The following is a 17,548-nucleotide window of genomic DNA, read 5'->3' on the forward strand; positions in this document are numbered from 1 at the left end:
ATCATGAAGGATAAAGAGATGCAATTCTGTCTGCCTAAAATTGTCAAATTACTTGTATACCCATGGCTGTGATTATGATCTCCATGATCATGTAGGACAGTGGTTTATGCATATTCGGTGTGGCGTTTTGTGTGTTGAATTTTAGATATATCCTCCATGGCTTTCTTCTCCCAACCCTCTCCTTTTAAATTATTATTTCCAGTGAAAATAACATAATAATATTGGTTTCAAATATTAATAAAATATTCTTGCTTTCCAAAATTTCCCACTTGTTTACGTTAAGGCTGGCAGATAAACTTATGCAGGTGAAAACAGTGGACAGATATACCAAGGTATTATAGCTAAAGCCATGGATACTACTGCTACTGCGGAAGGACAGTCTATAGCTAGAAGTACTAGGAATTTAGATAATGGCCCGGATCATCTCCTCATTCTTGTTCATGGTATCATGGCTAGGTACATTTATCTTTTTTCAAATGTTGCTTGCGCAATTCTGTGTTCAAGTTTGAGTACAAGTGTGTTGTAAAGCTCATCTGGTTAATGCTTTTATTTCACATTCTTCATTTGAAGCTATTCCTTTCTTTGTTTTTTTTTTTTTTCCAGTGTAAAAGTGTAGAATGAGTATTTTCAACAATTTTCAAGGTTTTTTCATTCTTTTGGCTGTTGCTCTTAAGTTTTGTCCGTATGACTTATTTCTTAACTAATGCAGCCCAAGTGACTGGACATATGCAGAAGCAGAGCTGAAAAGGCGTCTTGGAAAAAGTTTCCTAGTTTATGGTATCTAGTGTTCATATCTATTTTACTTGTGTTAAACGCATTATCTTTGTTTAGACTAAACCGATACTTTTTAAGAGACACCTAATTGTATGAAGTCTTATTATATTGCAAAATGACCTAAGCTCTCATTTAAAGGTGGTGGGAAGTGTGTGTATCCCATGCTCAAAGATTATGAAACCACTGAGAACTTCAAAATGGTTTTGTGATCGATTGGAGCGAACAAAATGGGATATTTTAATCTAGTGAAACTATATCTACTTTGATTTAGCTGAACACTGCCGAGATTGGGTTGGCTAGCAAAACCATATTCTCACTCGTTGATCATTTTTCTTTTTATAATGTGAGAGTCTTTGTGTATCAGTTGAACAGTAGTTAGCCTATTATCGAAGCGGTGATGATAATTGACCTGCAATGTGTATAAATGATATTTCTTGAGAAGAACAATTGTTGAGTGCTTCAATTCATGGGTCTAAAATAAATATTAAGTGGACGTCCTTTTGCTTATTTGATGTCTGCAGCGAGTTCTTGTAACACTTACTCTAAGACATTAGTTGGGATTGATGAAGCTGGAAAGCAGTTGGCTGATGAAGTGAGTCCTGAAATATATGCAAACTAATGTATCTAGATTAAGGACCTCCAATTTTGGTTCTGATAAATTGAAGTTTGTTTTCACTGCTTCAGGTTGTATGGTTATTTTATTATTATTTCAGGTCATGCAAATTGTAGGGAAGACAAAGAGCTTAAAAAAGATATCCTTTCTAGCCCATTCTCTGGGTGGCCTATTTGCTAGAAGTGCAATTGCTGTTCTCTATTCATCTTATACCAGTAATGCCAACAAACCTAGCAAAAACTGCGTAGTAGAAAATTCACAGAGAACAAGCTCGTCTACTGGAGGGGTGATTGCTGGATTAGAGCCAATCAATTTTATTACCCTAGCAACTCCCCATCTTGGTGTGAGGGGGAAAAAGCAGGTTTGTTCTGGACAACATAACTTATGGTGATACTTTGGTTAGCATACAAAAGTGTTTCATTTGAATCATGCTATTGAACTACAGTTGGTTTGTCTGTTGTCATTTGTTTATACTCATCAGCATCTTTTCTCGGATGCTTTAACCACACACTGCTTTTGTACCTCCAAATTCTAATATCTTTAAGAAAAATTAATCAATGCATGATACTTACATTTTGGCGGATGAGTTATGCTTCTTCACTTAGAAGCGCCGGTATGTTGCTAGTGCTCAAGGATTTGTCTTCCTTCCAAATGCTTCAAGGGCATTCGAAATTTTTACCTTTATATCTTCTACTTTATCATGAGGAAAATATGCACGTCACAAGCATTTTCACTGATTGCGTGCATATTTTTCAGCTTCCATTTCTATTTGGCGTGTCTATCCTTGAAAAGCTTGCTCCACCTCTGGCTCCTCTATTATTTGGACAGACTGGTAGTCAGTTGTTCCTCACTGATGGTAAACCGAACAAACCACCCCTTCTATTGAGAATGGCTTCTGATTGTGAAAATGAAAAGTTCATGTAAGTCAAGAAAACCCTGTACTAACTATAGATTCTTATGTCTCAGACTCAGACTCTCAAGCCAGTGCTTATATGATTCATTTTCTGTAGATCTGCGCTAGGAGCATTTAGATGTCGTGTGGCATATGCTAATGTTTCATATGATCGTATCCTCTTGAATCTCACATTTTATATCCTTATTCACCTTCCATCATGGTAATTTCTTTGACTTTATATAGATATGGTTGGGTGGCGTACTTCCTCAATAAGGAGGGAAACTGAGATTGGAAAGGTGAATGCAACAATCACTCTTTTGGATTTGTTTTTCCTTTAGTTTTTTTTCTTATGGCTATTGTCTCTGATGGACGACCTTCACTTCCACATAAACTATTTGCATTAAAAAATTAAACAGATGGTAGGATTCTCAGTGTTATTCTTAATCTCAAAAGTTGGAACCAGTCTCTCTAAGCTTTAAATTAGTTTGGGCTTCTTTTTTTTTTTTTCGGGTTTACGTCAAATTAGTTTGTAGGTTTAAATCAAGCACGTATTTTATTGAGTATGAATATAGTGGAACGATCACGTTTCATGAAAGGCCCAAAATGGAGGTCCATACTCCATAGTACCGTACTCCATGGAGACTACATATCAACGTGAGAAACATAATTATGACAAACGAAGTAAAGTACATAACAATAGAACGTTCACAACACACTTTAAGTGGGGCATTATTAATGTGTGAATACAACATCTGACAGAATGAAGGTCCCGCCACACATGACTATAATGCATTCACTTTCACTCCTGTTAGTGGGCTTTTTTACTCTTACTCGAGAACTTTACTGGTCTGACTGTTGACTGGGGCCTTGGCATTTAAAATGGTCAAGACGCTTTTATTATTTCAACTCTGCTGGTCAGTTCATTAGTATCCTATCTAATTCGTTGGCCGAAAAAAGCAAAAGGCCATCCTGTCCTCTAGCTTCTCTCTGTCTTCCACTATAGAGGCAAAACTTTGTTGGCAGAAGATTAACTCCTGGATCAAAAACTGAATGATATGGTAGTTACCCATGCATGAGTAGATCTATCCATGGCGTCGCCAGGGGAAAAAAAATCCTTTAAAAGGGGCTATTAGGTCATGGATGGTATTTGTGGTTACTCCTAGGTGCTGGCTGTTTGGAGGGATTTTGTATTTCAAACAAGAAAGAGAAATTAATGGATGAAGTAGGAAAAAGAATGTGACTTGGAAAGTGTCAAGAATGTCTAATCTGTATGTTTCATTGGCAGCCTCCTAACCAATCAATTGACGGATACGAGCATATTGTAAATGTCGAAGATTGCCCGCCAGTTCCCTCAGATGGCCCCAATTTTGCCCCCGAGGCAGCAAAAGCAAAGGAGGCAACTCAAAATGCACCAACTATACAGAATGCTATTGAATATTACGAAATTATGGAAGGTAATTGGTATTCCTAACAACTAAATTACAGACCAGGAAAGTTCCAGTGGGGTAACTAATCTCTATATGATTAAAACTGACTTGTGTTCTATTGACAGAGGAGATGGTACGCGGATTACAGCGGCTGGGATGGAAAAAAGTCGATGTCAACTTCCACTCAGCAATCTGGCCTTTCTTTGCCCATAACTATATTCATGTATTGGATCAATACTTGAAAAAGATATATAAGCATCTTAAGTGCGTTTTCCTTCTGTGGTGTTGGTTTTCTCTGGGGTTCTTAACTTGGGATTTCTGCGATGATTTCAGGTGAAAGATGAGAGGCTTCACAGCGCTGGTATAGGTGTAATTGCTCATGTTGCTGACAGCATGAGGCAGGAAGAAACATCTTCTTTAGCTGGAGATGTGATCAATTCTGAGCGCTAGCTTGTAACCAGTGAATGTAAAATTACAATTCAGAAGAATACTTCATATCAGTATTCTATTTTAAGGTTCATCAATATCCTTACAACAATACTTTATATCAAGTTGGGGCTTGGGGCAAGTTTAAAGTAGCATTTACATGTACGTAATAAAAATTTTGCAACTTCAATAGAGAGATACGTTGTCTTTTAGCTTTTTGTATATTTCGAATAACCAGCCTAATGTTGACCAATCATTAATTTTGGTTAAAGTGAATTTAGAGTCTTTGGGGTTGAAAAAATTAAAATAAAAACTTAATAATAAAGAAAAGAGAGGAAAGGGCTGGGGGTAGGAGGCGAGAAAGGATCATTGCGAAAAATGACTCAAAAATATATATTAATGATTTAAATTTGAGGCTATTTTCTATCACTTTGGTGACCAAAATAAATATTTTCAGTCATCATATTAAGTAAACATAATTTCTCACCAAAAAAAGAAAAGGAAAAATAATGATAATCGGACACAATGCCAGCTCAATCCCAATCATATTTCTTCGTTCAATCCACAATCTCTGCACCAGAACGTGACAGGGACTTCCATAGTTACACTCTGACACGTGGACACTGCCTCTCAGCTTCATTGATCACTCTCCCAACCGCGAGTGGGCATCATCTTCGGCCTGTCTCCATGTCCCACGGTCTCCGATATCGCAGCCCGTCATTCACCAACCCCGACCGCCTTGTAACTTTTCCATTGCGCCAAATTGCTACTACTATAAACAGAGTAAGGTAGCAAAAGGCGTCATATCTAGAGAGAGAAAGTTCAGACCAGACTGCGAGGAAGAAGAGAGAAGGTAGCAGATCGGCTATGGCGTCGACTAAGGAACGTGAAAACTTTGTCTACATCGCCAAGCTTGCTGAGCAAGCTGAGCGCTATGAAGGTCTTTCCCTTACTCTATTCTTCTGAGGTTTCTGTTATTCATTGCTTCGGTAATGAGAGACTCTACTATGTGGGAATTAATGATCTGTGCGAAGATTTTTCCTCACCGGGGAGAAACCGTTCGAAGTTTATTTGTTTTTGTCTGAGCTATTCTTGTCTTTATTTTTGGTGGGATTTGTTTTAGTCCTGTGCAAGTAAAATTGGAGCCGAGTTTGAGAACGATGTAATTACTAATTTTTATTGTTTTTTTTGTAGAAATGGTGGATGCCATGAAGAAGGTTGCTAAGCTGAATGTTGAATTAACGGTTGAGGAGCGAAACCTTCTCTCAGTTGGGTATAAGAATGTTGTGGGTGCAAGGAGAGCATCTTGGAGGATTCTGTCTTCGATTGAGCAGAAAGAGGAAGCAAAGGGGAACGATCTGAGTGTGCAACGCATAAAGGAGTATAGACAGAAGGTGGAGTCGGAGTTGTCAAATATCTGCAGCGATATCATGAGTGTTATGGATAAGCATCTTATTCCCTCGTGCGCTGGTGGTGAATCCAGCGTGTTTTTCTACAAAATGTATTTGATTTTGGTTCTAAGTTTTTCTTTTTCCTTTTTCCAGCTTTTTCCCTGGAGAATTTAAATTTCAGAATTTTTACTCTTTGGCATTTTTCCTGTAATGTAGGAAAGGTGACTATTATCGGTATCTGGCAGAGTTTAAGTCTGGTGATGAGAGAAAAGAAGCAGCCGATCAATCCATGAAAGCATATCAGGTCTAATCAAATTCATAAATCTTATATCATCATCTGCTTTGTCTTGTTTTAAATATCTTTAAGTTGGTTCACCGCAAAACCTTGTGATTCATGATGTTTGAACTGTGTTTGCTTGGCCATTGGCGTGAATCTGGCATCTGAAGCCTGAAAAGAAAAATGTTACTTGATGGTTTTCAGATTTTTCACTAATATCAAGCGACAAATGTTAGTATAGGTTTAGCCAAAGTGGATGCAATCAAGGTATTAATTGACTCCTGCCTTCTCCTCCCCCCCCCCCCCCCCCAAAAAAAAGGTTTATATCTAACAATTTATTCTTGTAGCTCTGGTTAGTTGAGTCAAATATGCTAATAACTATTCCACCATCTTGTCAAGTACGTTAAGTTCTGAACTTTTTGATGATATATGAGCCCGAAATCATCCTTGCTTGGTGAGATACAGAGAGGAAATGGAGAGGAGTGTTTGCTAAATGTTTATCCTTGAGAACTTTATTTGTCCGTTCCTAGTCTATAACTTGCCTTCTAAGCACACTCTAGATGTCAGCTGACGCAGCTTCTCAAACTCTTCTTGTTTCTGTGCTGTTCTTTCTCCCCAATCCATGTATCCCTGACGAAGCACTGCCAACTTTATGGGTTATAAATCTGGTTTTGTCATATGTAATCTTTTCCTTTTTGCAATGCTGAGAGATAATTAGGGTCTTTGAAAAGTCAATGAGTAGTTGTACTGATTTTAGTGATTTGAATTTTAGCTGAGTAGCGAAGACTGCAAGAGTTACAGGTTTTCAATTTTTGTTCCACAGTTCCCCCTAGTTCATGTCAACGGCTGACCCTTGATAATTTACATTTGCAGGCAGCTTCCTCTACAGCTGAGGCTGAGTTACCTCCCACCCATCCCATCAGATTGGGTTTGGCTTTGAATTTCTCTGTCTTTTATTATGAAATTTTGAACTCTCCCGAAAGGTATGCTTAATGTTAAAGTCTTCCTGACAGAGTTCATGGATCACTTTTCACTTATGTTCATGTTCTATTTTTAAAAAACTCATGCAACATACTTTTCATTTCAGAGCCTGTCACCTTGCCAAGCAGGCCTTTGATGAAGCAATCTCAGAGTTGGATACTTTGAGTGAGGAGTCTTACAAGGACAGCACATTGATTATGCAACTTCTAAGGGACAATCTCACTTTGTGGACTTCTGATATTCCTGAAGATGGAGGTAATCACAAACTGGAAGTTAATGTTTGCCGTCCACTATGCCACTCTCATTTGTAACCGAAATATATTCTATGCCTTCTTCTAATTTCCAATATGTTCTTTTGATTAGAATTATTAGAAGACATTGCCATAGACTATAGTTTGTATGGTTGTTTGTGTCTTCTCTCTCTTCATACTGACTCATGGAATATTGTTCATAATTGGCAATGCCTTGTTTGTGGTTGTGTACAATGCTGTGCTGATTACACTTTAGCTTGGATTGCTATTTCTTCCTCTGTGTGTTATTGGTGACGGTGATAAACTATGGAAAAAATAGATCAAGCTATTAGTTCTTTATTTCTGATTAAAAGTATTAAGGCTAACTAAAAAATTTCATTCCATCTATGACCTTCACAAGATCCTTGATCTCTTCGTTGCTTTTGTAACTTTAGCAATTAAGATGAATGCAACTTTTCCAATTTCTTTCATTTAGCTTTGATTTTTTTTCTTTCATCTCCCTCTCATTAATTATTGGTGGAAAAGTGTAACTCTATTTGTCTAAGTTAAATTGCTCTATTTTCTAGTTGATCACTAGGACTTGGTGATTTGTGCTTAATTGGAGTACACTTGTTTTTCATGAACTCTGAAGTGGGTTGTACTAATTGTTTTCTTTTGTGCTTCTGTTAGAGTTAGATGTTCTCTCATTAATAGATTTTGGATTATTCAAGTATGCTTATTTTAGTGTTATTATGCTACTTATATGGGTGTGTTGTTGAGTAATATTTTCCATAGTCCTCTATCTTTTTGTTCTCTCATTTGGTTTAGATACTTCCTAATTTCTTCCTCTTGTTTCTATTCAATATTAAGTTGATATTACGTGTTAATACCCATTTAACTGGTCTGTGGAACCATGTCTGTTACGGTAGAAGTAACCCATTCATCTAGCCGTAAAATCCTATGCTTCCTCTGTTTAGAACTCCCTTGCCTCAATGCCGACGAGTGCTCACTCTTTCGTTCTAAGCACATTGAAAACTTCAATCGGGTAGAAACGCAAGCACTTTGGAAGAGATATAACTTGTTTTCTTAAGCTAGTTGAAGGATGAAGATTCTAAGCTGACATACCTGCTAAGGTCCAACTAATATCAATAATATAGAACTAGAAATAATCCAATGTTCTGTTTGGTTTCCACACATATTCCTGCAATTTTGCTATTTACACATGCCACTGTGTCGTGGTATTAAACTTATCTTGGGTGTTACTTTGCTTTTTCCTCTGAGATTTAGTTTTAATTACTTCTGTGTCCTACTGACCCAGTTCTAATGCATGTGCTTTGTCTGAGTTATTTGTAAATTGAATCGAGTTCTTAATTTTGTACAGCTGATGAACAAAAGGAGTCTAACCGGACTGGTGGAGGTGAAGATGCCGAGGTAGGTTAAAAACCACTTAGTAGATCTTCTTGGGATAACCATTTTACTAAGGGGGAAAAGGATTTTCTTCGGGCTTATACTTTTACCTTACCAGAGAAATATGCATATATTTATTTTTTGCAGTAAAAAATGACGAGGCCTTTGGCTAGGGTTTTGTGCTGTCTATAAAAGAAGGCTAGTCTATGCAACTCCTGGCGGTTTTTCTTTGTATCTTCTCTCGGAAGTTCACAGTTTACCGTTGTTGTGATAGGACCTGGAAGTTTTGTGCTAGAAACTTGCAAATCCTAGGGCTTTATTTCCCCAGTTGACTAAATGGAAAGCATTTCGAAGATTTGCTATAGGAATATCCCATTCTGCACACCTTTTTAGCGTGTATTTGAGACATATGTGAACATAGTTTGGCTATGAGTTGATGGGTGCATTTTTTCCCTTTAGTCAGTCCAAATGGACAATCGTACTGGTTACGGAATTCTCCGGGAAATTTCCTTTGAAATGAGATTATTGGCGACTCATTTGATCAGTTGGCACATCACTAAAATTTTCTTCTCGAAAGAGACCTGTTCATAACTTGTACGAAATTCGAAAATGCCTTTCTTTTTTTTTTTTCCCCCTCTTTTGCCTGAAGAAAATGCCTTTCAAAACGTGTGAACTTTGGCATTTATTATTTTTCTGAGATTTCTTGAATTTAAAGATGCAATTCGTGTTGACAATGATGCTGCTGCTGCTTAACAACAATCCCATTCAAAATTCTTGAAGAGTGTGTGTAAATCCTCCACGTTCCCCAAACACAGAAGAGTCCCGTGGCCGAAAACAAGGAAATTGGACTTTTCTGGCATTAAGAACTAATAACGTGAAAAGTCGATATGGGCCTTCAAAGATTATTATGAACCTTTGAATCTTCCAAACGATATCCCTTATTAACCAGGGGGCGTCCATTATTTTTGTTAATTCGAATCCGGCGCCATGTTGATAATGATGCTTAACAAGAATCCCATTACCTTTGTCTCTGTGTTCCTACTTCCTGGCGATCCAATTTTATTATACACTCCTCTGATTTTAGAACGTAGGAATTAAAATAATTAATTTATAAAGATTAGCCCCTATGAATATTTTTTCCCCCCAAACTATTCCTATATTATTGCCCAAGCTCGGACAATTCTTCTAGTCTGTTCAATATATACGATGACAATGTTCGAACCCGGAAATATCCTCCGCCCAATCTATACGATAGCTTTGGTTGGTAGTAGCGCCTGCCGGCGAGGTCAATTGAATTCTCTCGTTAGCTTACTCAAAAGCGATTTCTATAGTTACGGATGAAAAAAATATAAGACGGCAAGCGCTTATAATTGTCCTGATTTGGTATAACATCACTAGGCGCTAATAGATTATTCTACTGCGAACAGTGATTTGAAAATAATTAATCCAAAAAAAGGAGATCATTTGTGAAATACAGGCGATGGGTGATCGGAAAACAAGGGGAAGAGGAGAACCGCACAAGAATAACGAACAACCAAGATTAGGCGAAGCCATTGAGGTATAAAATGACCGGAATTTGCATAGTTATGGTCAGCCCTCCCTCTGCATCAAAATCCCATCCAAACAGAGAAACAATAAAGGCAAGGAATCACTAAGCGGCAATGGCGAAGTCCGGCGCCATCCTCATCCTTGCCTCTGCCCTTTGCTTGATCTCCCTATTGAATCTGGCCGAGTGCCACGATCAGTTCTTCGTGGAGGGTTCCGTCTACTGCGACACTTGCCGGACTCAATTCATGACCCGCCTCAGCCGCTTCGTCGCCGGAGCGACGGTGAGGTTGGAATGCAAGGAAGCAGAGAGCGGGAAGGTGACGCTGAGCAAAGAGGCAGTTACAGACGGTTCGGGTGGATACAGTGTGGAGATTGAAGGAGATCGCGAAGACGAATCGTGCGAGGTGGTTCTTGTGAAGAGCAGCGATCCTGAGTGTTCTGAGATTGATGCATCGTCTTTCGGGACTCAGGCGGCTAAGGTCAGCGTCACCCGCAACAACGGCATCGTTTCGCCGGTTCGCTCGGCCAACCCTCTCGGCTTCCTCCGCAACCAACCTCTTCCTGAATGCGGCGCCGTTTTGCAGGAGCTTCACCTTGCCGCCGACCCCCTCAGTGATGACGACCCGCTCGACTGAGATTAATTACCTCCTTGGTTTAATTCAATTATTAATCCCTCTTTCCCCCCCACTAATCACTCCAAGAGGGGGGGCTCTAATTCTTCATTCTCATATCTTACTTCATATGTATGGGATTCAAGATCCCGATTATGAACGCAATTAATCTTTGTGCCAATCAACAATCAAAAGGGATTTTCACTTGTGTGAATGAACCTTCATTGAATAACCCAACATCAGTAAATATATATATATTAAAAGTAAAAAAAAAAAAAAGAGAGTTGATGGTTCTTATTTCTAGGTGCAAAAACATAATTCTCATATTTTAAAATTATTAAATAAATTCCATATACTAGTCTCAAAAGTTCAAAGATGGATAAATAATAGTCAATTGCACATTTGCAATACAATGCGTCATTTCGTTGATCTTTTTATCAGCAGCGGACTTCTGAAGTGGGGACGTGACTTTTGTTTGTTTCTGTTCTAATTACAAAACATCTTTATTCGTTTCTTCCTTTACACACACATGCGTGTGCGTACGAATGAATGTGTATATGAAGTCTGATCATTGTTATTTATTTATCTATTTTAATCTAAAAAATAAAGTGCAAAAAAAAACCCCCACCAAACCATTTTTTAAAAAAAAAATGGGGGGGGTATGTTTTGATATGAATACGAATCCTTCAAAATGAAAACATATCGTGGCGGATAATGCGACAGATTAAATAAAATAAATTGCTTAATTTTGAACCTGTGATATACCCGGATCAGGATAATAAATGACAAACAAGAGACAACAAAAGTGTGGACACGAAAACAAAAGTTGGGAAGACCAGAAAGTATAAACTTTTTTTCTTCTTGCGTGTGTATCCACAATGCCTTCCATCATGTCACATCCTTTGAAAAGTAGGCATCTTTATCCGATACTCATTTTTAGAAGCAGAAACATTAAAATAGACTCCTAAATTAAAATATCCCTTCCACACCCCAATCCAAAATTGAACACTTCCCATACCTCATGAGAAGAATAAAACACACACAATAATTTCAACCCATGACTATCAGTAACGTGCCAAGACTTGGAATATCTCTTGGTATACATAGCATTCCTTCGAATTTTTATTATAAGCATCTAGTGTGTTATTTTACATAAATTGATAAAATTAATTATTTACCATTAGTTAGAGAAATTTTATTAATTACTTGAGATGTTTTGTACTCAATTAAAAAAATTAAGGAAAAAATTAAATAAAGTATGTTATATTATAAAATATATGATTAAGTCTCATGATAAGAAAGAGGGAAAATATTATTTACAAGTCTTTGTTTTTTTTTGTGTGTGTGTTTTTTGACTAAGTACAAGTAAAATTTAAACTAGTCTTTGGCTTTAGAAAGTGAAGACGAGATTTCCTAGTTGTATTGAATGGGATGAAATGAAAGCGAGAAAAAAGAGGCCGGCCTCTAGAAACAATGAGAAGGATGTTCACTAGAGGCCTTAATTGTCATAACAAAGACAAAACAAGTTATAATTAAATGTCACCAATTTTAATTTAATTTAATTTAATCTAATCTCAATTTCAAAGTGAGCTTCCTTTGTAATTTCGTTATTTATGCAATTGACCGTTTCCAGATTTTGTGCGCACCTTTAATTTATTCAACACCGTGGCTTTCGTGGATCGCACTCCTGCCACCGCCAACCGCCAACCGCCAACCCCTTCTTCTTTATCTCCTAATTAACTTTACACGTTTAAATATATAATCTCTTGTCCTAATTGTAAAATTTTTATTTATGAACTACAAACGAGATCTTATAATTAACACCGAAAATAATATTTTATATGATCTTAAAATATAAAAATTCATCATCGTCAAAGGTTAAACTTAAACTCTATCTCACTGTTATTCTTTTTTATATAAAAGTACTCATAAATTATTCGCCAATAGAATCCTCAAAATGACAATGGGGTTTTGAATCCATAGCTCTCTTTTAATTAATTGAAACTTAGTTATAATGTTTTTTAAAATAATTATATTATCTCCTCTATATATGTGTGTGTGTGTGTGAAGCAAAGGCTAAATCATGCAAGGAAAAACTTATATCACTATATAATTAATGCGCGAAACCCTTCATTAAGCAATCTGGTGTTTAGTTTTACACGGGTCCATTTTTATATTAGCAACAGGTTTAAACCTGTTTAAGATTATAATTACTAGCTATAGATTCACGGTTACGTAACGCCATTAGAGGGAAGAAACATCTGTTCATTGACTTTTTCACCTCATTTTATGGTGGCCTCGTCAATAAATTAAATAATTTATTATTTAATAAGCAACAGGTTTTGGACGTCGTCGTCGATCGTTGCTAAACATCAAGTTGAGCGGCAACGTCAAATTGCTTGTTCTTCCCACAATATTTTTAATTATTTGATAACTTTTCACAGTACTATAAAAAATGCCCAGGCAACTCAATAATTGAACATCATATTCATATAATACTCTGACTTAAAAAAATAAAACAATTATTGTTTCCAAATTCAATCAGGGATCACGCGCAAAAGAATTTTTTTTTTTAACCCTAATTATAAGGTGCAATGCTAGAGTATCGAAGCATTATATTGTGACTGTGTGGAAAATATATTTACGTAGAATTGTTTAAAAAATATTATCAATATATTTAATTATTGAAATACACCAATATGCATCCATTTATATAATTATATTTTTAATTTTATGCTGATATATATAGAAATTATTTCTAATCAACATTTTTTTCCTCATGCATCCATAGATACTACCTACCTGCAAACACTACATTTAAATTGCTGTCAAAATGAAAATACCTCATAACATGCCCATCAAATTTGTATGGAGCATTTTTTTTTCAATTTTTTTTTAATAATATCATATACAAGAAAGAAAGAAAAACGGAAGGGAGGGAGGGAGGGAGGTTAAAAAGGTTGACCGGCAATGGTGTTCCTCGGCCGTTTTGCTGGCAGAAGGTGCCGGAAACCACTCTGAGCCATCGCGACATGCCACTCCTCCATAATATTCAACCCCTCATCCAAAACAAACTGGCGGTGACCGCCGTCGACAGATTCCTCGTAGCCACAACCCTCGGAGAATCCAGCAGGCCCACGGCAAGGTGGCTTGGCCTTCCTCCTGCCGGCCCCGATGGGCACGTTCCGGAGGGCACCGCCGGCGGTCCAGTACCTCTGGCACCCCTTACAGAAATGCCTCGGCTGATTAACGTTGTAATTGTTGAAGTAACAAAACTTGGTGTCCATGCTGTTACATCTGGGACACGGTATGATCTTGTCCGGCCTCTTCTCCGGCGTCGCCCGATCCTCCTCCACCACCTTCTGATCCCCTTTTCTTCCCCGATGCAACGTGATCGTAGCCCCAAACAGCTTTATCCCCTGATGATTATCTTGGCCGTTCTTCACATCGGCCATTCTGTATTCCACTCACAGAAAAATAAAGAAGAAGAAGAAGAAGAAACTATCCTTTATTATATTACTACTGCTCTTAACGAAGAAGGCTTTTGGTTTTGGGTTGAGGTTGATGAAGGAAGACGACGGAAGTACTCTATATATATATATATATAGGAGAAAAAAATAAAGGTGAAAAGCGCAAAACAGTTGGTGCGATCATAAACAGTTTTAGGGGGGAAAAAAAGGAAAAAGGGGGGAAAAGAAAAGGAGAAAGAGAGAGAGAGAGAGAGAGAGAAGGGGAAGAAAAGTGAGTGTGAAAGAAAGAAATAATAAAAAGAAGAAATAGTAGGACTAGTATAACGTAGGTGGAGTATAAAGTGACGGATTGGAAAAGGGGGGAAAAGGCCAAAAGGGCCTGAAAGTGGGAAGCTTTTTTGTCCACATCAGAAGTCTACGTCAGCATCATGCAGGGTGGGTCCCAATCCAGGTAGATCTCTTGCAAAGGGAATCAAAAGGCCAAAACCCGGGGGTTGTTATTAGTGAAATTCCATAATCAAAATTCAGAAGTTAGCTGTGTGATGGGATATTTCTATCCAAAAGCCTAACATTTGGCCAAAAGAAAAATCCAAAAGCCTAACCTATCTTTTTCTTTTCAAATTTGGAAAAAGAAAAAAAGAAGGTTTGTAGTATATATAAAGCCATTCGTCTGTGGAACATCAATCTTGACATTGGACGTCTATATTAAATTCACATGCGTGCAGTGCATTCACTTTTGTTCCTATACTACAGTGTTCCTGAATTAAAATGTATTCTTACATTTACTGAATTTAATGAGCCAGCATCTTAATACTTGTATTCACTTTTTATGTAAAGTAAATAAAACTCTATTCACTTATTTGTTATTGCAGTTAAATTTTAAATAAATTTCAACAAAATTTAAGAGAGGTTTGTATTAATCTTAAAAACAAAGAAAAATATTACACGGGGCTAAAGAGAATAATATAATTATTTAGACATATTTATCCCCGTTAGTAGTTTTACCAAAATTACATAGATTTTCCTTTTTTTTCTAAAGGGTGTGCAGAATTTCTCCAAGTTTTTAAGCGTTGACAAAAGTCAACAACTCTGGCTGAGATGATAAATTTTATAAGCCTTAAAGCATGCTTTCAAACTTTGACAACTAATTCTCACATGCCTTATTATTCCCTCCATCATCCATTTTGCCAGGATCAGAACAAGTCCCCATATGTCTTCCCCAAAAGAAAAAGAACAAGTTCCTATGGTCGAGGCTCGTGACTTTTGGCAAATGACCTGGAAATAAAGGCATATATTTATATATATTCTTCTTTTTTTTTTGGGATTAATTCTAAAGTAAGTTGCTTGTTGGGATAATGGTATTTGGTATTTACTTTTGACACGAAAGGCAACTTTTGCAGGTTCAGATGGATTTGTTGAGAAACTTTTTGCTTCCGGCGGCAACAAAAAATAATTATTAATATGTGAGGTCTTGTGGGTTTGGTTCCCTTTTCCCACGCAACGCTTTTGTTGATGTAACAAATATCTGTTGATATATACGCCATTAATATATTTCTTTACCAAATTAAAAAGGAATCTTTATGCATTCATCGTCATCATTACTTTCACATATTCATAATTAATTATTTGAAAAAGTGAGATCATCTCCAGCTCACTCTTCAACTTCTTAATGGGGACAATGCAACCTCATTTCTTTCTTTCTTTCTTTTTTTTTTGCTTTCTTTAATTATCTTCAAATATTGCACTTTCTATTCCTCCTGCTCCTCAAAGTCTCTCTTTCATTTTAAAAAGCAAAGACTTTTTGGCTAATATATATATATAGACAATTTTTTTAGTGGAGATTTGTCTTTCCATTGTGTTGAATTGTTAATCCTTATACATTCTTCCGATTCTCAATACATGAGCTAGTTAATGAGTTAATTTTGATAATAAATATAAGATTTTAATTCATTTTATAATCATATCTATTATTTTATCCCAAACTAATTTATGCAACTCATAAAATTTACATATAATCTAATATATTACATAAGAATATTTTAGAAAGCTCATGCCAGTATTATTATATATAAGTAATTTATTTAATTTTATTAATTTTTTTAAATTAGTTAAACAGTTCTTACGTCAAGAATCGAAGGTTAGAGATAAAGTAGTATGAATACAAAAAAATTTTGCCCACAGAATCTTTTAAAAAAAATCCAACAAAATTAAAATATGATTCCTATCAATCCAGGCTTAAATGAAGACTTCTAGAGATCAAAATATTTTATATAAGAGAAAAATTTATTTTATAATTATTTTATCACCAATTGATACGATATTCATGTTTAATTCAACGAATTAAGCCCAGTTGACAAGAGGGGGGCGGCATGTTGCTTGCTGGTTTATGTTTAGTGGCCATAAACAAATAAATAAATGGAGCAAGAAAAGTCTTTCTTGTCCTTTTATATCATCTTGCTGAGAGATTTCTTTTTTAATAATCATTTAATATTTTATTGACCATTTTAATGAGGCCGTTCCTCAGCTGGTCTAAGCAAGTTGGAAGCTTAGCTATATCAGGCTCTACTTTAGAAAAAGGATTAGGACATCATTAATTAATTAAGAAAGGATTAGGACATAATTAATTAATTAAGAAAGGAAAATTCATACTGATAAGTATGGTTGAACTATCATGATGTTAATTTTTCTTTTAAAAAAATGTTACAATCGGCTTACATTTTTCACGAGGTCTCTCTATCTTTAGAAGCTGTCAAAGTAATAAACTCGTGATGCCTTTTTTTTTTTTGTTAATTATTCTTAGGATCAAAGTTACTGAGAACTTATAAGGAATATGTTATTGAATGAATTTAACCAAAAAAAAAAACTATTTTAAATATTTTTTATAGTGATTTTTTTAACTTTTTCGGAAAATACAAAGAATAATTCTTTTTTTAGCTAGAACACAGTAATAAACTTAATGTTTAGAATGTTTATATTTTTTTCTTATGAATTTGGCTTGGCAATGTTCAAATTTGACAGGGTAGTAGTGGATACTGAATTCTCTATAAAATAAAAAGTTTTTTAAATTATAAATTTAGTTTAATTGGAGTTTTTAAACAAAATTTTCCTTTGTGCATTTACATGTGACACGCAGATGCCAATATAATATAATACAATATGTTAAAAGCACAAAAAAAAAGGATAGAAATATGAGAAATACACACACATATATATATATTCAAAAAAAATTCAAATGTTTGAGTTTGGTTAATAAAATCAATGAGACACTGGGGGTAGATTGGGATGCATAATTAATAATTACTACTATTATTTTAATGTAGATCATAGAGTAGTAGATTAATAGCATTTTCTGGTCAAAAAGATTAATAGCATTTTTAAAGAATTTTTTTTTTAAGGGCAAAACAAAAGAGAAGAAAAGAAGTTATAACAAAAGTAAATAGAAGCAAAGAAAGGACCGCAGACACAATACGTAAAAGCTGCCAAAACCAGCCCATATAC

General features: G+C 35.9%; 4 protein-coding genes across 4 annotated transcripts; 3 read left to right on the forward strand and 1 right to left on the reverse strand.

Annotated features, from left to right (window-relative positions):
• The first annotated feature begins 3 nt into the window (after positions 1-3).
• Positions 4-4,260, forward strand: LOC114722894 (uncharacterized). Its single transcript, XM_028909016.1, has 11 exons — positions 4-28; positions 306-456; positions 710-777; positions 1,296-1,366; positions 1,488-1,748; positions 2,144-2,307; positions 2,398-2,453; positions 2,526-2,578; positions 3,568-3,736; positions 3,835-3,932; positions 4,043-4,260. The coding sequence occupies exons 1-11, from the start codon at positions 4-6 to the stop codon at positions 4,157-4,159; spliced, it is 1,233 nt and encodes a 410-aa protein (XP_028764849.1). The 3' UTR covers positions 4,160-4,260.
• Positions 4,261-4,901: 641 nt separating this feature from the next.
• On the forward strand, positions 4,902-8,965 carry LOC114722916 (14-3-3-like protein C). Its single transcript, XM_028909037.1, has 7 exons — positions 4,902-5,075; positions 5,330-5,636; positions 5,743-5,830; positions 6,677-6,786; positions 6,891-7,039; positions 8,396-8,445; positions 8,569-8,965. The coding sequence occupies exons 1-7, from the start codon at positions 5,003-5,005 to the stop codon at positions 8,569-8,571; spliced, it is 780 nt and encodes a 259-aa protein (XP_028764870.1). The 5' UTR covers positions 4,902-5,002; the 3' UTR covers positions 8,572-8,965.
• Positions 8,966-9,694: 729 nt separating this feature from the next.
• Positions 9,695-10,800, forward strand: LOC114722917 (olee1-like protein). Its single transcript, XM_028909038.1, has one exon. The coding sequence runs from the start codon at positions 10,083-10,085 to the stop codon at positions 10,602-10,604; it is 522 nt and encodes a 173-aa protein (XP_028764871.1). The 5' UTR covers positions 9,695-10,082; the 3' UTR covers positions 10,605-10,800.
• A 2,610-nt stretch (positions 10,801-13,410) lies between these two features.
• On the reverse strand, positions 13,411-14,205 carry LOC114722988 (dof zinc finger protein DOF1.5-like). Its single transcript, XM_028909134.1, has one exon. The coding sequence runs from the start codon at positions 14,033-14,035 to the stop codon at positions 13,532-13,534; it is 504 nt and encodes a 167-aa protein (XP_028764967.1). The 5' UTR covers positions 14,036-14,205; the 3' UTR covers positions 13,411-13,531.
• Between the last annotated feature and the right edge of the window lie 3,343 nt (positions 14,206-17,548).

Source organism: Neltuma alba, unplaced genomic scaffold (genome assembly GCF_004799145.2).
Source record: "Neltuma alba isolate B1F8T4 unplaced genomic scaffold, ASM479914v2 tig00012116_pilon, whole genome shotgun sequence".
In the NCBI taxonomy this organism is placed as follows: Eukaryota; Viridiplantae; Streptophyta; class Magnoliopsida; order Fabales; family Fabaceae; genus Neltuma; species Neltuma alba.